This window comes from Pholis gunnellus, assembly GCF_910591455.1.
Source record: "Pholis gunnellus genome assembly, chromosome: 3".
NCBI classification, from domain to species: domain Eukaryota; kingdom Metazoa; phylum Chordata; class Actinopteri; order Perciformes; family Pholidae; genus Pholis; species Pholis gunnellus.
Window position 1 is genome coordinate 15663963 of NC_136529.1, and position 21268 is coordinate 15685230.

Genomic DNA, 21268 nt, shown 5'->3' on the forward strand with positions numbered 1-21268 from the left:
GATGTCAAGATGAGGAATCCGTTTTTTGCACAATATAAATACAGTAGAAAGCACTGACCTCTGCTACGCCCACACAATCCCATCACCATTTCCAAACTTTTGATGTGTGTCTGTTTAAGACGCTTCTGTTTCTCACAATTTAAGAGTTGTGAGCAAAGATATAAGGTGCTTTATAAATGTCCACATGGTGGCGTTGTCCCAGTTGAAACTATTCATTTCTTTCGTGTACCATGGCCCAACTTTCACTAAAATCTCTCGTGTCATTTTTGAGATTCTCTGCTAACTAATAAAAAACACAGAAATTAACAGGATTAAAACTTGACCTCCTTAGTGGAATTAATACATTTATGATCCAGCATTGTGCTCATGTATTTCAGGGTCTCCGTGGGCCTCCAGGAGAAATTGGTAGCAAGGTAAGATAAACGTAAGACAAATGACTTATTTTGTAAGCTGTTAATAGAGGAGTAACCTTTGTCACTCGCTCTATTCCGATAGGGTGACCGAGGACAGCCAGGTGAGGCTGGATCACAGGGAGACAGGGTGAGTACTGTGATGAGTGAATCAGTCAAGTATGTGCATGTCTGTCTGTGTGTAAGTGTCTGTGTGTGTGTGTTTTAATAGTCTGCATGACTATGGTCCATATTCACAGGTATGGCACCAGGTGCAGTAGCACATTTTACCACAGTGTAGAGCACATGCAATTTCAACAAAATCATTATTATTATTTTTTATTTACAATCTTGCTTCGCTTGATGTGCGTCTCATTAAGCTCACATAGGTCTTACAAATGTTCAAGTTGTGAAATATTGGTTAGAAAAAGGTGGAGACACAGCAGCTGCCTCTTTTTTCTTCAGTCCAATAAATAATATGCTGCAGAGAACGTGTTCGTACCTGAACTGAGAGAAAGCTTTAATGTCGATTCAACGTCTTGCTGTCCTGATTTCCTTTTTTAGATGTGATGGATGTTTGTCTGTGCAAGATTATGTTCATAGCTGTGCAGAATTTGAGGGATTTCCTTTATTTATTCCTTTATTTTCCTGAAATGATACTTACTTGTAGATGAGCCGTTTCAAGTTAAGAAGCTCCATTAATTTCTACGTAGCAACAAACCTCCCTAAGTAACTAGTTAGAGTGTGATCATTCTAAACGTTACGTAATGTACCTTTCTTTGCAAGATGCAGGATTTGTTGACAGTGAGTCAGATAATCACAGAAGAGTCACAGAACATGCAATTTGACTTGGTAAATGTCAGTGAACCTGTATATGTGTTACTTTGCAGGGGGAGAGAGGACTGGCCGGTGAAACCGGGCAGAGAGTGAGTAGAGCAGAGTTGGTTAAGTTTTAAATTTAGATTAATTCAACTGTTGACATCCTTTCCTTTTGGTTGGATTGTGTGCTTTTATCTGAATAATGTTTTGCCGCAGGGGGACCCAGGAAAGCCGGGCCTCGCAGGAACACCAGGGTTGAGAGTGAGTGACAGGCTGCCATGTTGCTAATAACATCAGTTAGTTTCATACTTGCTGCATGGTCTGACTGTTATAAATGCATCGAGAGTCTCATGAAGGAAGTCTTTCCCTTTTGTCTCCAGGGTTTACCAGGGCCCAGTGGAGCGGCAGGAGAAAAGGTGAGGCTGATTAAATTAAGCGTAATCATACGAGAAGCAGCAGGTCAACAGGAACGTGACTCTTTCACAGAACATTTCATAATCTGATGTAATGAATTTTCATAGCAAAGATGAAAGAGCAGTTGCACCTGTCTGTTCCCAGGGAAACGAAGGTGCACGCGGCGAGCCCGGCAGAAGTGTGAGTTATCACATGAGGGGAAAAAAACCCTCACGTCTAATAATTTATCCGTCCTTTCATTTTGGATATGCAGTTAATGTCCGTGACAGTCCGAGTCGTTGTCTGTGATGACGAGTCCTTACTGTTTTATTCAAATCACGCAGGCTCCAGTTATTCCCGGGAAGAAGGGGGAACAGGTAAGCTATCAAATTCTGTTCTCGTGAGACTTTTCCTTTTGCCAGAGCTTCACTCTGACGCGTTTCCTCTCCTTTGCTGTTCTGCTTAAGGGGGACCGAGGCCAGCCTGGTACCGATGGGGCGAGGGGAGAAAAGGGAGAGCCCGCTCAGAAAGGAGAGAAAGTGAGAAACCAGGGGATGATGATCTTCATGGAAATCTGTGTCTGCAGTACACATACAGTCTGACCTCTGTCTAAATCACATTTCCTTCTCTGTCATTCTGCAAGGGGTCTTCAGGGTCAGGAGGGTCAGCTGTTGGAGCTAAAGGAGAACCGGGAGAGAGAGTGAGTTCATAGTCACGCCTCTTTATCTACATCTACATGGTATTTTTTAACAACTAATGGCACAATGATAACTTTTACAGCTGCTGTGATATATTCCTGACAATTGCATCCATTATTCATGAAACATTCCCTCGTGCCAGCTGTCAGTGTAAGTCATGCCCCAAAACCGCTCCGTCCCAAAATACATAAAACATGTGCTCTTACCCTCAGGGACTTGGTGGTATCGGTGGAAGGCCGGGTGCCAAGGTGAGAGGCCTGCTGTGTTTATTTGTGTGTTTTTTTTAGCCTTTCTGTTTATTTGATTGTCAAAACTGGTCTTTTAACTGTTCTTCAGGGAGATCCAGGTGAACCAGGAGAGAGGGGGGAGAATGGGCGGCCAGGAATCCCAGGAAAGCCTGGTCTTGCTGGGAAAGATGTGAGATTGGTGTTCAAACCTTAACTGTGGAAAGTACCATGATTCACTCTTGTTGTTAGCGTTCTCCACGTAGAGTTGGAAGTAGGGCTGTGCGATAATTCATCTCAATCTTTGTTTTATGATGTGAGGATATACTGGTTCTCCCTGTTTTATATCATTGAGAACTAAATATCTATGGACTAAATATGTCAACTTAGGCCCTGAGAAATTGTAAATATTTTCACAAATTTGTTACATTTTGTAGACAAAACCATAACAGAGAAATGAAAAGTGAAAGTTATTGTCGCAGCTCTATATCATGTTATAATGTCTTTCCTGGAGTGGATTTCCTTACACAGTGAAGTAAGACATTACTCTGTACTGTCTTCAAATTATCGTCAAACAGTTATTGTTATTGTTGCATGTTGGTCACAGTGCTATAATCAAACATCAGACTGCCTGTTGAGCTTTCTTCTTTTCCTTCCAACATGCATCTCTATCTAATGATGCCATTTTAGAGGTAAAAGTGACACTTTGTGTGCATGACATGATATTTTCTAACAATTCGTTCTGTATATGTTCTCTGACCCTCTACTCAGCTGATGTTGTTGGAATTAAGGTGTCCTTCTAGTTAATATGTTAAATATTCATCATTATGAATACTTATGTCTTAAAGGGAGAGAGAGGAGAGAAGGGTGATGAAGGCACACCTGTAAGTATAATACATCTCAACGACCACTCTTTTCATAAAACGTGTGTGTTTATTTATAAAGATTAACTTGTACACGTCACTGCAAATGTCTATTTAAACTTGCTTTTCATCAGGGGGAGTCTGGACTTCCTGGGAAGGCAGGAGAAAGAGGACTGAGGGTAGGACAAGTGTCTTTGACACGTTTGAGAGTCAAGTTTTCTTTCTAAAACTTAAAAACTACCATCAATGGAAAGTTCAGTTAACAGATATTTTTGATTGACCGCCCTTTAGGGACTGGCTGGTCAGCCGGGTCGACCTGGAGAGAAAGGAGACTTCGGAGACCCAGGAGAGCACGGACGAAATGTGAGGCACACATTTATGTATCATCATAAAGACAGCTTTTCAATATGCGCTGGTGCTTTCCCACTGAAGCCTTGAGAGGAGAAGCGGTGAGGAAAGTCAGCTGCTCCGTATATTTATTGACCTGTGTTCGATCATAGGGCAGCCCTGGATCCGCAGGACCGAGAGGAGAGAAAGGAGAACTGGTTTGTTGTCTGCTTTATTTTTCCCAAAGTACTTATACAACTTAATATCTATTGTATTTATCTAAATATTTCACTTTCTTCTTAAAGGGACTCCAAGGGCCTCCAGGACCAGCAGGAAAAGTGGTGAGTGTGTCATTTTGATCACAGTAAACTAGAGTTAGGAACTACATTCTGCAGCATCTTCTTACCATTGAGAGAACTTCATATAGCTCAACTCAATTCAACCCTGATACTACATATTTGTGTTCTTCCAAAGGCTGACATCCAGGGCCAGTTCAAAGGAGAGAGAGGAGAGAAGGTATGTACTGTACCTGTGAAGAGCGTGCGAGTGAAAATAAGTATTCTCCCCAAATCCAGTCTTATTGCAGACTGTAGTTATTGCAGCCACACGTGAAAAAAACTCATTAAAAATGTCACGATTAGCCAAAAGTTTTACCTCATGTTATTGTTATTTCCAGGGTGATGCTGGCGACCCAGGAGAGCACGGCGGCAGAGGTCAGAAAGGCGAAGCCGCGACTCCCGGAGCCCCAGGCCTACGAGTGAGTTTGCCTCATTCTTGCAATTTGTAAATGCTTCTGTGAGCATCTGATAAGCCACCGTACAGTACATGCATCTGTATGCACACTGACCCCTTTCCCTGTTGATTTGGTATGCATGACTGATGATCATTTGTGACTTCTTGTTCTTTCTCCGCTACTTATACAGGGTCCTGAGGGACTACGGGGACCTGCAGGCACAAGAGTGAGTTTGCTTTCTGTCACTGCTTCTCTACTTCAATTTATTTTTATCACTAGATATCTGTTAATACCTGAATGCTTTGCTAATTTTCTTCCACACACATCATTTTCTCTTCTGCTGTTTACAGGGCGACACAGGAGAAAGAGGAGCGCCTGGAGAGAAGGTTTGAAATCAACCAGAGTGGCTGGTCCTCACAATCTCACCTACTGAACTGACCCAAGTCATTTTATCAATATTTTAATAAAATGAATTGAATTCAGCCACATCAACTGTTTTCTAACTGTAGGCTCTAAATTCAATGTGATTTTCTAACCCTCAACATCTGTGTGATCAGGGAGAAAGGGGAACATCCGGGTTAGATGGACGTTCTGGTCTGGATGGTAAACCAGGTGCCGCTGGACCACCTGGTCAGAGGGTACTTTATGCCATCTCTTCCCCAAACTTTAAAACACATCGTATGTGCAGCCTCACTGGGTTACGAATGTGTGTAGCTGATGAGTTTTTGTTTTGTTCTTTGTGTCACAGGGTGATCCTGGGAAACAGGGTGATTCTGGAAGAGACGTGAGTTTAGTTTCTCCTGTTTGGTTGGTTGAAATATACAATTGGCCCTGATTTTGTATTAGTTATCAGTAATTACATGAAAATAGATGCTGATATTTTTATCTTGTGCTCACTTTAGTTGTGATTTTTGTATTTATTTAGTGAGTAGTTTAAAATAGTTTTCTGATTTTAATAATATTATCCAAATTCTGTATTAAACACATTTTCAGTAAACGCATATCTGCCCCTGAATTGCAATCACATATGCACATTATGTGTTTGTGCAGCAGAGGGCACTGTGGAGGTAGTAAAAATCAGTCTTCACTACTGTGGCGGGTTGCATAAGCCGACTGTAGGGAAAGACATCCTTGGCCAGTGCAGCTTCACGTGAGACTATTATGTAATATCGACCATGATAAGGATTCTGAAAGTCCTGCTAAATTTACAATTTAGTTAAAAAGTCTAAATCCTGTTTTATGGGGCAGACACATGACGTCTCTATAACTGCTGCTGTACATGCAAAACAAATAGCTGTTGCAATATCTGCTGAGTGTTACTACACTTTTAAACTACTAAATTAAACATATTCTCTTCTGCCCTTACATCCCCACAATACGGTGCTACATGTGAGCAGATCTGAATTAGTCTTAGCTAAGCAGGCATTTAGTCTGAATAAAAGTGAGATTAAACTGATCATTGTGATGCGTGTTGGTTTGATTAACAGGGTTTAGCAGGACTCAGAGGGGAGCAGGGCCCCTCGGGGCCTGTTGGGCCTACGGGCACTGCAGGGACACCTGTGAGTACATACACACCCCCGACGACCCGACACACAACCTTTCATTTTTGTATTAACGTGTCGCTCTATCAGTATCATCCATTATTTTTGTTTCGTTACATCTCCACCACATTTACCTCGTGTCATCGTCCTTGTTGTTGTATTTCAGGGTAAAGCAGGTGAAGATGGCAAACCTGGTTCTCCTGGCAAAATGGTAACTCCTTGTTATAACACTTTTCTCAGCTGATATACTCCAACATCTTCACTGTAATATAAACTCTTCCTAACATGACATCTTGCACATTTTATTAGTGGCTTGACTGACATACTTTGATATTTTTACTGTTTTATTTAATATTATTATTATTTAATCCAAACAGTCAGAATATGAATCTTAGTGTCAGTAGTGCTTGATTTTTCTTCCAGTATGTCTTTCTATAATTCTCTAATTTGGTAATGGCCTTGACAATAAAGCAGTGAGGACATTTATTTCAGGGCGTGCTGCATAATGGTGATCTTAAGTGAGTCTCTAAAGCAATGGCAATGAATTATCTGAGTGCTCCTGCAGCAGACCGGCCACTATTCAGTTTGTTTGTTCAAGTCTGCAATGCATTTTGTTTTGACTTGCAGGGCGAGGATGGTGTGCCAGGTGAAGATGGGAGAAAGGTTTGTGGCTGTTATCAGTTTATACAATCATCTGACAGAATGAGGTTTAGTCAGATACTGTTTCTTCTAACTTCTATCCCAAAGATCTCCTCTTATGAATGGCATCATGTAAAATGGTCTGTTAAAGTGTTGCATCTTTGATATAGTGCTATTCGTGAATATTATCTTTGCAATGTTTTCAATAATTCAGGACACGCCTCCATGTAAAGACGGCAAACACGATGACTTGAAATAGAATAAACAATACTTTAGATAGATAGGACTATTGTCTTTTAATGACTTTGTTTATGAAAAGTTTACTTATGTCGGTATTTCTTTGTGAATCTGACTGTTCTGTCTTTAATGTGCAGGGTGACAAAGGAGAATCGGGAGCTGCTGGAAGAGATGTCAGTTTTTCCTTATCTCTTTTCTATCGTTATCTCTTTGTGTTTGGTTTGTTTCTACGCTGTATCCTGTCCGGTCGACCCGCCCCTTCTCACCCCCGCTTCCTGTATTGATCCCTGACTTTATTGTATTACAAATCAGCTTCCCTCCTTTCTTCTCTCCTCATCACTTTCCCACTCTAGTGTGTATTTATCAACTGTAGTTTGCTCTGACATTGACATTACCATCACACCCTCACTCGTTGCTGAATCAATAGGCTTCTCAGAAGCAGCTATATAAATTCACCAGCCTCTAATGATCAAGCCTAGCCTTTAAGGGGGAACCGCTTCTGAGAGGAATCCAGGGAGGCACCAAATGTCAGTGCTGTGCTGTTTTCATGTGCAAATTTACATTAATTATCTCTACAACATCAGTGGAGGGGTGGCAGCGGCCACCTGCTTTGATTTTATAGTTCAGCCTCAACTATAGCACAGGAGGAAGTAACCCCGTGTAGAGAGAGTCTCAGTTGTGTAAATGCACATGTTTTCCAGGGCCGAGATGGACAGAAAGGAGACCGAGGTCTTGCTGGGCCTGCCGGACCCTCTGGCTCTTCCGGGTCTCCTGGAGTACCTGGCAGCATTGGCCCACCTGGACAGGTGTGTCTGTTGTAGACACGTTTGAAATATATCATGAATGGGAATTATAGTTTGTCATCTTTACTAATCTACACACGGTCCCCGTCTCTTAGGTGGTGTACGCTAAAGGAGTTGAAGCGGCACCAATCCCCGGCCCGCAGGGGCCTCCAGGAACCCCTGTGAGTATGCATGACGTTGCAGCTTTCTGACATTGTTGTTAATTACAGTCTTTTAATGCATATTACAGTCACTGCTTTTAGTGAAAGGCTGTGTACTAGAAATTATGAAGACCTCCAGGGCTAATGTGTACTAATGGAAGATAAAATCATTATATGCACAGGACACTTCCTCTGTATGTAATTATGTTTTCATTTAGGGTTTATTTTTGCATCAAATTAGAAACCTCTAGCTGATATCTGGCCCTCGTGTGGTCGTGTTGTCCCCAGCGGCATTGCTCTCCCACATGTAGCGGCAGAGATGTGTGTTCTTATCTACATCTGTCCCTGTGTGCTACTGCAGCCCTCCCACAGTCTTATCTGTTGATGTTTTCATCATTGTCCTTCCTCTGTCCTTCAGGGCATTCCTGGGATCCCTGGAGCTGTGGGAGCCAGAGTAAGTCGTGGTTGTCTGTGTTGATCCCAGTTTGCTATAGATTCGTAAACACTTAGTGGTTCTCTTGACCTTCTAACTTTCTCTGTTCCAGGGGGATAGAGGCACGTCTGGCCAGAAAGGTGATGCTGTAAGTTAAAAATCCTTCCCTATTATATTGAAAATGTGTCGTGAGTGAGGTTTTATGTGTTTTGACACTTTGATCTCTTTTTATTGGCAGGGAGACCCAGGAGAGGACGGGGTGCCGGGCAAACCTGGGACTCTAGTGGTAAGATGTCAGCACATCACTGTGACTTGTGGAATCATTTGTTTTCAATATTGTTCATCTCTGTTGACTGATGTTTGTATATTTCTCTTACCAGGATGTACAAAAGGCTCTGGCCAGCCATGGCATTCTGGTATGTGGACTGGCACACAATTAGGATTAGCAGTTTAATGATTCTGTAACATTTTACAGTTTGTTGAGCCTTTTTAAAGGTGCAGAAAGGTTTCTAGTCGTCAGTATTTTATGTAATATAAGGAGATATATTTAAATGCAGTGGATACATCTTTACTCTGGAATCTGATTAAGTTATGGCATGATGATCCCTTCTAAAATAGAAATGTCTGTCAGTGTTGATGAAGAATAATGCCTCCACACTGACGCCAAAGCACACATTTATTTTGGATGGACACTTTTAAATTGTTAGTCCTTTAATCAATGCTTATTTCCAAAAGCTTTGCACCTGCATGTAATGCAAGTATAACTACTTTCACACTTATGTCTATCGATTCAGCGCTAAACATTCCTGGTTAATACTCAGATATGTTTATTAGGCATATTACAAATGTCAAAATGAATTTTTTGCTTTCATTTGAAAATAAATTTGGCAAATTATAGATTCCCATAAAAATAGCAAGACAATTTGAATTTGTATTTGTATTAATTCCTAGCAGCCTTAATCTAAATGATTACTCATTTATCTGTTCTGGATATATAGATGAATAGTTATGCTAATTGAAAATGACCTGGAACTGTGTTTTTATTTGTCTATTTGTTATTTCAACTGCCATCATGCCATTTACGGCTTCCAGATGTATTTATAACTTCTCAATTAGTTTAAAAATAAAATGTCTTCTATCCAGTAAAAGAGGATTACAGATTTCACCATGGTCCAATATGGGATTGGCTCTTGGTTTATGGGCATCATAAAAATAGGACTGCAAGTAGTTAACCCTTCCGCAGCATGTGAGGCTTGATGTCATAGACGTAGACCACTGACAGACATAGATTTATGACTAAATTGGCACACTACTTAAAATAAACGTCACCCTGATAGTGTGGAGGAGTTTGCTAACCTCGTTCAGTATTCTTGCAGATGAAAAGCTATCTCCATCCCTCACAGTAAAACCATATATTTTATAGGTTTTGTGCAAATACATTTTACATTGACCATTAGGCCTTGCATTTTTGGGCCTGTGGAATACGTGAAAATAAACACTGATTACAAAAAACTCTCCAGCTGCGGAGATGAAATCTCAATGGCTGGTGTTTGACTGATGTCTAACGTGTTTCACAGACAGGCAGCTGTGGCTGAAAGTTATGTAGCTCTTGCCAACTATTTCCCTTTTCTTGCCTCCACACAGATCTCGGATCTGAAGGTGGTTGTGGACATGAAGGACACATCAGTGCCTCCTTCAGTGCAGAAGGCAGTGAAAGGTGATAAAGGTGACGGTGGTGAACCTGGACCGAGAGGACCGTCTGGTGTAGATGTAAGCATGACTAAGGGCATCGTGGAGGCTTGCAGTGAATAAAAAAATATATAACGTAATTCATTTTACGTTTTCGTTTAAAATTTAGATTTGATTATCTCTCTCCATTTCCTGTTGTGCACCAGGGTTCCCGTGGTTTCCAAGGAGAGAGAGGAACAAAAGGGGATCAAGGGGATCGAGGACCCGCGGGAGCAATTGGGCCTACAGGTAGAGCTATTGGAGAGCGAGGGCCAGAGGGACCCCCAGGGCCTGCTGGAGTGTCAGGCAAACCAGGAATACCGGGAGTTCCTGGGCGACCTGGGGAACTGGGGGAGGCTGGAAGAACGGGAGATAAGGTGAGTTAAGGTGACTTGGGCAAATAAATGAAGATGTTTCATTGAACATGATTCTGCTAATATAGTGTATATCTGCATTTCAGGGGGAGAGAGCAGAGAAAGGTGACAAAGGAGAAGCTGTAAGTGTTTTATGTTACATTGACATTTTTTATTTAGGTCCACCACATCAAGGTAGTGAGAAGAAATTCATGTTTTATGTAATGACTTCCACACTGAACTGAGAATGTATTCTGTTTTTCAGGGTAAAAGTGGGCTAGTGGGAGTAGCCGGCCCACCAGGTCAAAAGGTAAACTCCTTCTCATCTTTTGTTACTGATGGAGTGAAACTAAGGCGATTCCACATTTAAATAATGTAAATATTAGATACACAGTACATATAATGGAGTTCATAAATATTTGTGTGTGTATATACTGTAGGGAGCTTCTGCCGACTCAGTATTAATTGGTGCGCCTGGAGCCAGAGGCCCTCCAGGAGTTTTAGGACAGAAGGGAGAACCTGGTGCTGCAGGATCACCAGGACTTCAAGGAGAACGGGTATGATTTACACATAATACAATAACATTTGTTACATGTTTCTATATGCAAATGAGCTACATGTAATGTGTCTTACAGGGTTCTGTAGGGTCTCGTGGTGACAAAGGAGACAGAGGCCAGTCTGGAGAAACAGGACGTGATGGCTCGCAGGTGAGCTGAGTGTTGTAATAATCCCAGACCCCGAAAGTAAGAGAATCTAGTTTTGATCTTATTGTTACGACATTCAAGACGTGATGAAAAACTGTAAAATGAAAAATGTAAGAAGCAATTTTTGTTTTGTCATTTTAGGGATCACCGGGAGAACCAGGAAAACCGGGTCAGGATGGGAAACCGGTAATGTGACGTACTCTACGTAAAGTTATACGCATCAAATCTATTTTTATATATTAGAGCGTGTTATAGTAATGACTTTCTTGGTTAACTATTTAGTGAATGTTTCTTTCAACAGACTTGGTAAGTGTGTTGTTTTTTCTCATGAGAATAACAATATATAGTTAATAATACTTAATAATTGAATCATTTACAGTATTCTGATAGTAAATATAGGATTATTTAGTGATATGAAAGACATGATTTAAGTTGTTGTATTTTTTTTAAACCAGCATAATTCCAGTTAACATCAGAGGTCACATTAAGGTTTGATCTTTATCCTTACCATAGTATTTGCAGTGATCACTTAAAGCCCAAACACAAAAGATGTGCTGTATGTCATGATTGCGTGGAGGAGAGGAGAGGTATTAAGCACTTCCTCACACTTTGTGTTTTCCTTCCCTCCATGTTGGAGCAGGGCCCAACAGGGCCCGCTGGTCTTCTTGGCCAACCAGTGAGTAACCGGTAACCCAGCAAAGGGGCTTCCTCTTTGGCTTAATCCTCAGAGCAAACCACTGGGTTGGCTGATGGAGCTCTCTTTTCCCCCCTCTTGGGCCGAGGCTTCATAGATCCTTAGACTGTAACCTTTTTCAGCTGTGCGGCTAACACCTTACTCTCTGACTTCCTCTCTCTCCTTATATGTGTCTTATCTCTGTCCATTTCTTTTTCTGTGTTGTTTGTTTCCCCTCTTCCAACACTGTTCTCCACCCACCTTTCTTCCCCCCATACCCCCCTGTCTTTCATCCTCTCCAGGGCCTGCCTGGGTTCCCAGGAGTTCTAGGCAGACCGGTAGGTTCTCTGCTGCTGGCTGGCTGGCATGCTTGAGCTCTGGAGGAGGGAGGGCTGGGAGAACCTGTCCCTGTGGTATCGGATGCAAATGGAGAAAGCACCAAAGCTTTAGAGATGCCAGTGGGGTTTAGCTTAGACAGGAAATAGCTTGAAAGATGTATCCGCATTTAACAACAGGAGACAAAAACAACCTATCATCAGGATGCACACATCGTCATGTACCTCCCAGACAAATTTCAATCCCTTTAATTTCAATACATTTGTATTGGAAACATCCTTCTGGGAGCTGGGATAAGAGTCAGACGTTGATCGGATCCTCCTAAAATATTAATAAAGACCAACTGTCCCCAAAGCATCTGTGTCAAACAATTTCTAAACATGTAAGACACCAAATATTTGTTGGAGGAGATGAAAGGAAGTCAGCTGACATCTTTTGCTGAAGTTCTTGCCAGCATCTAGTGTACAATAATAGAGGGGAATAAAATGAAATTGGGTTTTTGGTTCTCCAAAAAGTACTGTGTTGTCAATTCGCTTGAGTCTGCTTATCGTGCATGCAGCTGCTCCTGATGCTGTCTGTTGTGTGCTTATCCCTCTCACAGCACTGGTTTTTCAGCGCGAGTGTCTCTTTGTTGACATTGTTGATCCTCTGTGTTTGTATCGTCCTACCTGTTGTCAGTCAGATGTTTTATGTGTTTGTATATTTGTGTCTCCTAGAGAGACTCTTGTGTCAATCAGTGACACATCTGTGTACTATTTTTGTGAACTCCATGTAGTTAAATTTTGAGTATATAAAAATGTATTTACAGTTTTAATTGCTCAAGTTTTATAAACGTATGTATGCATATATATGTTGCTTAAAGGAATAGTTTGACATTTTGGGAAATGCAGTTATTCTCTTTCTTGCCGAGAGTTGGATGAGAAGGTCACTACCTCATATCTGTTGGTTGAATATGAAGCGGAAGCCATTTAGCTTAGCATGAAGACTGGAAGCAGCTAGACTACGTCAAAGGTAACACAATTTGAATACCAGTACCTCTTAAGCTCACTAATCAACATGTTATCTCTTGTTCGTTTAATAGAGGGTTATCGTGCTAACAAATAGTCCTTATTTGTTAACTGGGCACAGAGGCTTCCTGGAGTTTTGTCATCATCTAAGGTTGCCTAGCAATTAGGGGAGACTCCCAAGAAGTCATTTTTAATGACAAACTCCAGAGTGGTATCGATCTTCTCGTCTAACTAAAGCGATTAAGCTTTTCCAAGATGTCAAAATAGACATTTTTAAAATGTGGCCTGTGTGCTGTTAGTGAGTTTATGACGTGAGTATACTGTACATGACTTGTATTTTGCTTCTAGGGAAACTCAGGAGAGCCTGGAGTCAGGGGGCCAACTGTAAGTATCACACGCATGATGAAGCATACATACACATTCACAGACTCGCAACAGCAGCTGTTTACATGTTGGTGGTGTGTGTGTTTCAATTAGGGCCCCATGGGTCCCAACGGGCTTCCAGGTCCACTTGGTGTGAAGGTGAGTTAACTACATCTCAGTGCGCTACGTGTCACGGCATGTATACTGAGATTCTTTTGTTTGTTGCTTGCTGGCCAAAGTCATAAAACGTCTGTGTCTCTCACAGGGTAATCAAGGAGAGCCAGGTGTTGGCGTCAAGGTAAAACAATTCCAGTAGTATTTTACATATTTTAGTCCAGAGGTTCAATTGACCGAGTACCTAATCACATTTCATTCTAGACAGTGAGGGTTTAGAACAGTGTGTGAGTTTATTTCTCTTATCTGCAGGGTCCTCCCGGTGCCCAGGGGAGCACAGGTCTGCCAGGACCAACGGGTCCCCCTGGAGCTGTAGTAAGTGTCCCAGGAAGAAACTGCTTCCGTGTTTTTCTCATGAAATTCATAAAAAAAATCTCATGGTGTGTATCAGATTGTGTTCTTTCTTACCACTGCATTTATTTCCCTCTGCAGGGTCCACAGGGCCCTCCGGGACTGTCAGGGCAGGTGGTGAGTATGTGAGCAGTATGTGATGTGAGCACAGTGAGCAAGTGTAAAATCGAAGAAATGTTCTTTGCCTGAGGCATTTCAATTATAACTGAAAATGGGAAGGTAATTAAATAAAAATGACAAAACATGGGTACCAAGCTTTTGCTGACAAATGGCGGCTTCAGCTGTGTTTTGTGTTCACAGTTTGAAAAAAGTAGGTTACGTAACATGTGATTTGTTGTACCTCCAGCTGAAAAACGAGCAATCCTCTCGACATGTCATGTACGCTGTACAGACCTTTTTTATAGCCTTTTTCTTGGTTTCCTTTTTGTTTTAAACTGTTGGCTGTTTGTGTAATAATACCTCACTATTATAAAATAAATATGTAAAATAAGTGAAGACCCCATTACTGATCCATATTAATTGATGAAGTGTGGTGTTGATTGAAGACAGCTGCACAGATCTTTTTAGATGATTTGCTACCTTTTTTGGAGTGCACTCAAATGCAAATGTGACTGCACATGCTTGTGATTACACATACATCAAACCTACTGAAGTATGTGCTGCTCCTAAGGGTGAATCCGGTAAACCAGGAGTCCCTGGACGAGATGGGGTGCCTGGCAAAGAAGGAATACCTGGATTACCAGGAAAGCAGGTGTGTGTGTGTGTGTGTGTGTTTTACTATCTATGTCTGTGTACTTGTAGGCAACTGTTTATGCAATGTCTAGTGTGCACTGGGCTGTTTTTATCAGGTCTTCCTCTGTGTCATCATTGTGTAATTTGTTCCTCAGGCCAATGCTGGACCTCCAGGCCAGGCCGGCTTAAAGGGGGAGCAGGGAGACAGCGGTCCTCCAGGGAAGGTGGGAACATGCTTTATCTACTAAGCAGCCGCTGGCTAAAAGGACAGTCAATGAAATTGGTTTTGCGGTAGCTTTTATTGGATGTGATCCCAGCTACAGAATGATTTGCTGCTTGAAGTGATAAAAAAGAAAATCATTTATGTTGGGCTATTATTAGCTTCCAACTGTGCGAGTTTTCATCTGATGCCTATTCTGGGTCTTCCTTCAAGGGTCGTGTTTGGGATGCTGTTGTTTGTCCACCTGGGGCTGGGGCTGACTGTAACCCAAATCGTGCTCCAGAGACATTCCCCTACAATTTACACACAACTTAATGTTGTCCGGGAGTCCCACTGTTAGCTGGTTATATGCTGCTGCTAGCTGTCTCTATAAACTGATATTGTAACTGTGATATCTCTGAGTAGGCTGCAGCGGTGTGAGCCATGGGGCTGTACGGACAGGAACGAGACGAGCGCTCCAAACAGCTCTCAAACAGAAAACATCAGAATATATAGACATTCTCTATTGATGAGGGGATCTGTCAGTAGCCTGTAGTTAAAGTCAATACAATGGGCAAGGCAGAAATTGAGGGTGTTTAAGGGTCGTTAAATCCAGAAATTGCGCTCTAGTTAGCAACATGAAGCATAAGCTCATGACCCTCTTAGTTTGATGGAGGTTCACCAGATAACCTGCTCTCATCACTGTTTCTTATTTTGCGTTTAGATATGCAAAGAACTGCGTCGGCTATAACTTAGAAGATGATTAGTTGTGGGTTCAAATGTGTCCAAAGCGCTCTGTGGTGGTACAACTGCTACCTCTACCTATCTGGGCAAAGTGAGAAAAGATCTGAGTGAAAACATTTCTAAGTATTTGGTTTTCATTCATTTATCCTATTGTACATGCATACCCAGAATCAGGAAACGCACACAACTATTACAGTTACATTTTAAAACAATTTGTTTTGAGTGAACTACCCTCTGTAATATCAAATAGCCAGCGTAATCCTGGGTATTTTGAGCTTGGCTAAGGCAGAAAAAGAAGAGCTCCATCTTCCCTTTGCAAGTTCTCTCAGTGGGATCTTTCTGTTATACGACTGTTATTGATTGACATTCAAAGAGAAAATTCTCTGGCACCTGCTCACCTGTATAATGAGTTTTCATATGTCAGGAACATATTTAACATATTTGCATGTGGCAAAAAGCTGATCTGGATTAGAATATACAGAATATATCTTTAGGTATAACAAGAAAAAGAGCCTTGACAGATATATTGTGCCCTTATAGTTCTAAGTGCTCATCATCTTATCATTCACTATCGTGCACATTAAACCTCTTATAGGAATTGGCAAATCAGAGTAAACCAGATGTTCTAATGTAGCTGCTCCCATTATTGCTTGAATTTAATATTTCTCTCTAGAATTTACAAGCATCAACATTTTAGGTGCAAAAGACACTTTGGTAGATGATTTACATGAACTCCTACATTACAATGAGTCCTGCTTCTGCTCAACTGTGATTTGTCAGCTTCACTTGGCCTTCACATGGAAACTACGTTACCACTGACACTGAAATATTATTGCATGCCAGTTCTCTGTATTTGAATGACTGCAGACATCTGTTAATAGGGATTGGCTCGTCGTGCCAAGGTCTGGGCCAATTCTGATGATGAGGATCTCAATTAAGCCACATTTCTGCTCAGTGAGACTGAAAATGACAAAGAAGGTCGCATGCGTTCATAACTCTCTCTGCAGGGCTCATCACATCATCACATAGAGTCAAAATCATCTCTGTTCTTCGCCTTCTATCCAACATGGCTCAATACAACTTGTTTGCTTACAATATCAATAGTATTACACTGTGGTGCAGATTCCCCCTTGTCTGAGTACGGAACAATCAAACTTTTTAGCCTCGAGCGCAGCTTATTATAATGCATAACTTGGGTCTGTTAGGATTGCTGCCAGATATCATAATGACATGTATTAGCACACACATTTACTTGCTATTAACTCCAAACTGCAATTTTTTTCTAAGCATTTTAATAGAAAACGATGTCTCGCTTGTACAGATGTGGAACAATTGTGTTAGAGATGTAATGTCCATTTGGCAGTATTTAGAGAGGCTTTAGCTGTTCAGTTAAGCATCCAAAGCCCAATGTTTATTCAACCACAGTGAGGGGTTGGTCATCCACAGCAACAGCAAAAGCAACAACAACCTGCACCTATTTTCTGTGATGTGAACTTAAATTAGTATTCTACTGAATATACTCAATACTCCTGTATTGTTTCCACTAGTGTGTTTTCCTCCAACCCCTTTTCTTCCCCCACAATGGGGTGTTTTATCAAATGTATGGTAGCAGGTAGCTCATACACTAGAGTAGCTTTTTGTGTGGCTTTCTCTCTGCTGGTAAAAAAAAGAAGAAGATGGAGCTTGATTGTCACGCACTCTGTAGTCACGGCCATTCCTGCTGTTCGTAATGTTGACATGAATCGTGATGAGTTTCTCGAGCAGCTCCCTCACTGCTGACTGCCTCAGGTTCAGCACCCTGGACAGAGCCATGGTGACACTGTCAGTGAGTTCACTAGTTTGATGAATAATAAGGCAACGCTTGCCCATCTGCTCAGCAGCTCCACCATTTGTTCAAACACACACACACACACACACATACACACACACAAGTGACATCGCATTTTCCAGCTCCACAGTTGCGTTGAACTTTGAAAACAGTCACATGTAAAGCTTTCTAAATTGGTTTCAGACCTTCTGAGTGCAAGAACCAGAGCTTCCTTTTTGCTTCATTCACTCATTCTTGACCCAGACAACTTATCTGGAAGTTGTCATTCTGTCAAGACAGAGCCGAAAAGATTTAACGACACAGAAAAAAAAGACACAGCATTTGATCACAGAGTAGCTCTCCTCAGAGTGTTCCTTGAATGTCAATTGCAATTGAATAGACGTATTATTAGCACAATACGTGCGGATCTTAAACAAGTTGTTGTTGTTTGTCGTAACACCATTGCCTCCCACAGAGAAGAAAAGTATAGGCTGTGGTATAGTGCAATGTTTAAGCCGTAGGAGTTGTGCATTTATTACCTGTGCTTGCCAAAGACATTAAGGCTCTTAATGTTTGAGAGCTGGAAAAGCTAATGGCTAATGTAATACCAAGGCTTTGAGGTACACATATACCTCTTTTCATACAAGAACAACAAGCCATACCATGCTGTGCAGGTAATTACTATTATTTTCTCCATTTTTCTGCACTGTTAAAGGTTGTGGCTGGAACCCCTGGACCCAAAGGAGAGAGGGTGAGTCACTGTTAATGGCATTAATGAGGAAGTAGCTACTTGAACCTTTCTTTCATTCTGTGACATACTAAATTAATGCAGCTTAGTCCGGAAATGAGAATACTAAAAGTTTGTAAATGAAGAAGCAGAACAGAGCAACTGAATAACATCACTTTCCTGGTTATGATTGATGCAGGGTCTTAGTGGTCAAACACTCCCAGGCACAACTGGAGAGAGAGGTTTACCTGGAGAAAAGGTGAGTCTGCCTAAAGCATTTCGACTGAAGGCTCACTCTTAGTCGGTGCCACAAGACTGTGTGAAAATATCGAGCGCTTTTTCATTAACGCCGATCACTAATAACTGCTGTCTTTCAGGGTAACAGGGGAGACAAAGGAGCTGCTGCCAACAAAGGAGAGAGAGTGAGTGACATCATGCTGCAGGGAAACAAATATTCATAAAGTTAACATCACATTTTCACATCATGTTATCTGTCTTCATACTAGGGAGTGGATGGTGAGCCAGGAGAGCCTGGAGAAGATGTAAGTTCTCAGCTTCCACAGCCACCGTTTGTTTTCTGGATTTCTTTTTTTTTCTCTCACGTGTTGTTTTACTGAACGTGTTTTTTGTTATTTGCGTATATCTTCAAATTGTTCCCAAAGGTCTAATGCTTTCATTTATTAAATGCCACCATTACACTACCATTAGTAGTGTGTAATTTAAGGTAAAAGCTTTTACCATAATGATGTGAGTAACTACTCAACTACATCCAGCTTAGACTTTTATATTAATATGATCAAATGCAGCATATTGCTATTTAGCACGATGGGACGGATAATATGGAATGAGGCGAGAGCCTGGGGGCACCAAATGATTGAGACAAAGACTAGACTTTTAAAGTATTTGTATACAAATTCAAAATGAACAGGCTTCAGCTAAGCAGATGCTGCTAAACGAAAACAAAGAAAGAAAAACACTCACGGCACATAGCCACGATGAAAATATACTCGGATGGCAAGTGGTCAAAATCAACATTTTACATTAAACACTTAATTTACACACTGTGTTAATCCAGGGCTGTTAGCATAATCAGCTCCAAATTGGACATGTTGATCATCCTAGTTATGTAATCACATCCTACTTAAACTTATGTTTTAGGCATTTCTGTTATCCAGAAATCAAACGAGAGTGCAGGGAATATGTAGTGATGCTGGTAAATGTTTGCAGATGTTGCCACACATTTAAAGCAAGGATTCTTTATGCCAAATGGTTTCTCCTCAAGCTCAGTCCAATCAATGAATCTGACCTTGATCAGCCATTGTTTCTACCTACAGCAGTGTTATTAGAGTCTCTAGACCGCCTATCTCAAAGTGTCAGTTGTAATTGTGACCAATCTCCTCTGATGCTCAAGGTTTTGATTATTTGAGGTCCTTGAGGTTAACGAGGCATGTTAAGTGTAATGACAACCAAGCCACTGACAGTACACACTAAAACTGATGGAACGTGTCTTCACCAGCATAATAATGAATGCCAAACAGATATTTGGGAGGCATGCAGAAAGTTGTTACACTGTTTAAACAAACTGCAACTGTGCTTTATTATTATTATCATTATTAATATGAAAAAAACAATGGTTTACATGTGTCTGTTTTCTTTCCAGTAAGGTATTATTGATATGGGTCTTCTACACTTGACATTTGTCTTTCATTCAGGGGTCACGGGGACCTTCAGGGCCAAAAGGAGATAAGGTAAGCTTCTGTCATGGGTTGTTATTAATTTGCCTGAAATCAAAACCAATCCAAGTGACAGTTATGACAAAATGTGTGTCGCAGGGAGAGAAGGGCATCGGACAGCTAGGGCCTCCTGGTCTGGTTGGGCCTCAAGGCCTAAAGGTGAGCAACAGCATGTGGTGCAACATCAGACGATCTACTGTATGTTTTTACCTCTCTAATCAGTAAAAGTGATCTATCAGATGTGAGATAGGTCAAAATCTAACTCTGACTTAATTTCAGGGAGATCCAGGCCTTCCTGGTTCAGCTGGTCCTCCAGGGCTGCAGGGGAAGACGGGTGCTGCTGGGCAGCCTGGCCTGAGAGGAGAAACTGGACAACTAGGACCTCCTGGACCACCAGGGGAGAGGGTTGGTGGAGCTGCTTATTACACAATACTGTATTTCTTCTCTCTTAATATATGTGGTTGGTTTTCAATTCCTGAGGTCTCATTTTCAGGGCCTCCAGGGCTTTGCAGGCCGTGCAGGAAATGTCGGACCCCCTGGTCCCGCTGGTCCTCCAGGACAGGCGGTGAGTTTAGATCCTGTTTTTATTACTGCGTAAAAATCTATTTTTAAAAAAAGTTCAAGGTCTGAGAGAGAAAGGGAAATCGACAAACACAGATGAGTGATGAATTGTGTGTGCATTGTGTGCATTTTATCGTAAAATAAATCTTTACGATTCATACTTTATAGGGCTCTCCTGGTACCAACGGGTTCAAAGGGGACAAGGTGACTATCCAGGCGACACATATTTCTGTCTCCCTGCTTGAATGTTAATGGTCTTTTTGAAGGGCGTACATATTATTTCTGTTGCCAGGGGGAGGTCGGTGTCGGAATCCCCGGTCCCAGAGGAGAGAGAGGAGAATCAGGGCTGAGAGTAAGACATCGGTGACATCAGTGTTTCATTGAACATTTGATCTATTATGAATCTGGATAATAACAACTGGTTTGTTTGTGTGCCTTTTTCTGTCCGTCATGTCTTAGGGAGAGGAGGGCCGGGCTGGCTTGGATGGGGAGAGAGGGCCAACGGTAAATACCATGTGACAACTTTTATATCCTTTTTATAACCTTATATCCTTTTTATAACTTTTCAGAAAGGCGATGGTGTCGTCACTCCGGTGCCCTGCCAGTGCTTTCTGAAATAAAAAAAAACGCTGTATGGACACTCAGCCTCAAGCTTTGAACTTGTCTTTTAGTGTTGTGCTTTACAAAATGCTTAATTCACCAGAAGGCTGTATGTATGCAGACACAAAGGGGAAAACGCAGGCATACATCCTTATTGTTATGATAGAAGAGCTGTTCTGCACAAAGGACACAATGTATTATATCGTAAACTAATTATTCAACAGGCCTTGTCCTCCC

The 21268-nt window shown here is 41.5% G+C and overlaps 1 protein-coding gene across 3 annotated transcripts in view; it reads left to right on the forward strand.

Moving 5' to 3' along the window:
- Positions 1-21268, forward strand: part of col7a1 (collagen, type VII, alpha 1) — a 51953-nt gene that overhangs the window by 22729 nt on the left and 7956 nt on the right. For 2 of the 3 annotated variants that reach the window (XM_079156732.1, XM_079156734.1), the window contains 58 exons: positions 378-413; positions 496-540; positions 1280-1315; positions 1425-1469; positions 1589-1624; positions 1767-1802; positions 1946-1978; positions 2069-2140; positions 2245-2301; positions 2512-2547; positions 2636-2716; positions 3372-3407; positions 3521-3565; positions 3678-3749; positions 3887-3931; positions 4019-4054; positions 4188-4229; positions 4390-4470; positions 4637-4672; positions 4797-4832; positions 5004-5084; positions 5195-5230; positions 5934-6005; positions 6154-6198; positions 6615-6650; positions 7001-7036; positions 7565-7669; positions 7762-7827; positions 8225-8260; positions 8352-8387; positions 8478-8525; positions 8620-8655; positions 9884-10009; positions 10135-10344; positions 10428-10463; positions 10586-10630; positions 10761-10877; positions 10956-11027; positions 11166-11210; positions 11665-11700; positions 13389-13424; positions 13518-13562; positions 13669-13701; positions 13830-13892; positions 14010-14045; positions 14599-14679; positions 14816-14884; positions 18126-18161; positions 18337-18396; positions 18515-18559; positions 18644-18679; positions 19850-19885; positions 19970-20029; positions 20150-20275; positions 20364-20435; positions 20600-20635; positions 20724-20783; positions 20891-20935. In XM_079156732.1, coding sequence (XP_079012858.1) covers positions 378-413; positions 496-540; positions 1280-1315; positions 1425-1469; positions 1589-1624; positions 1767-1802; positions 1946-1978; positions 2069-2140; positions 2245-2301; positions 2512-2547; positions 2636-2716; positions 3372-3407; positions 3521-3565; positions 3678-3749; positions 3887-3931; positions 4019-4054; positions 4188-4229; positions 4390-4470; positions 4637-4672; positions 4797-4832; positions 5004-5084; positions 5195-5230; positions 5934-6005; positions 6154-6198; positions 6615-6650; positions 7001-7036; positions 7565-7669; positions 7762-7827; positions 8225-8260; positions 8352-8387; positions 8478-8525; positions 8620-8655; positions 9884-10009; positions 10135-10344; positions 10428-10463; positions 10586-10630; positions 10761-10877; positions 10956-11027; positions 11166-11210; positions 11665-11700; positions 13389-13424; positions 13518-13562; positions 13669-13701; positions 13830-13892; positions 14010-14045; positions 14599-14679; positions 14816-14884; positions 18126-18161; positions 18337-18396; positions 18515-18559; positions 18644-18679; positions 19850-19885; positions 19970-20029; positions 20150-20275; positions 20364-20435; positions 20600-20635; positions 20724-20783; positions 20891-20935 — 3237 coding nt within the window. Of the gene's footprint in view, positions 1-377; positions 414-495; positions 541-1279; positions 1316-1424; positions 1470-1588; positions 1625-1766; positions 1803-1945; positions 1979-2068; positions 2141-2244; positions 2302-2511; positions 2548-2635; positions 2717-3371; positions 3408-3520; positions 3566-3677; positions 3750-3886; positions 3932-4018; positions 4055-4187; positions 4230-4389; positions 4471-4636; positions 4673-4796; positions 4833-5003; positions 5085-5194; positions 5231-5933; positions 6006-6153; positions 6199-6614; positions 6651-7000; positions 7037-7564; positions 7670-7761; positions 7828-8224; positions 8261-8351; positions 8388-8477; positions 8526-8619; positions 8656-9883; positions 10010-10134; positions 10345-10427; positions 10464-10585; positions 10631-10760; positions 10878-10955; positions 11028-11165; positions 11211-11664; positions 11701-11999; positions 12036-13388; positions 13425-13517; positions 13563-13668; positions 13702-13829; positions 13893-14009; positions 14046-14598; positions 14680-14815; positions 14885-18125; positions 18162-18336; positions 18397-18514; positions 18560-18643; positions 18680-19849; positions 19886-19969; positions 20030-20149; positions 20276-20363; positions 20436-20599; positions 20636-20723; positions 20784-20890; positions 20936-21268 lie in introns of all 3 variants that reach the window. The other variant, XM_079156733.1, reaches the window with a different exon arrangement.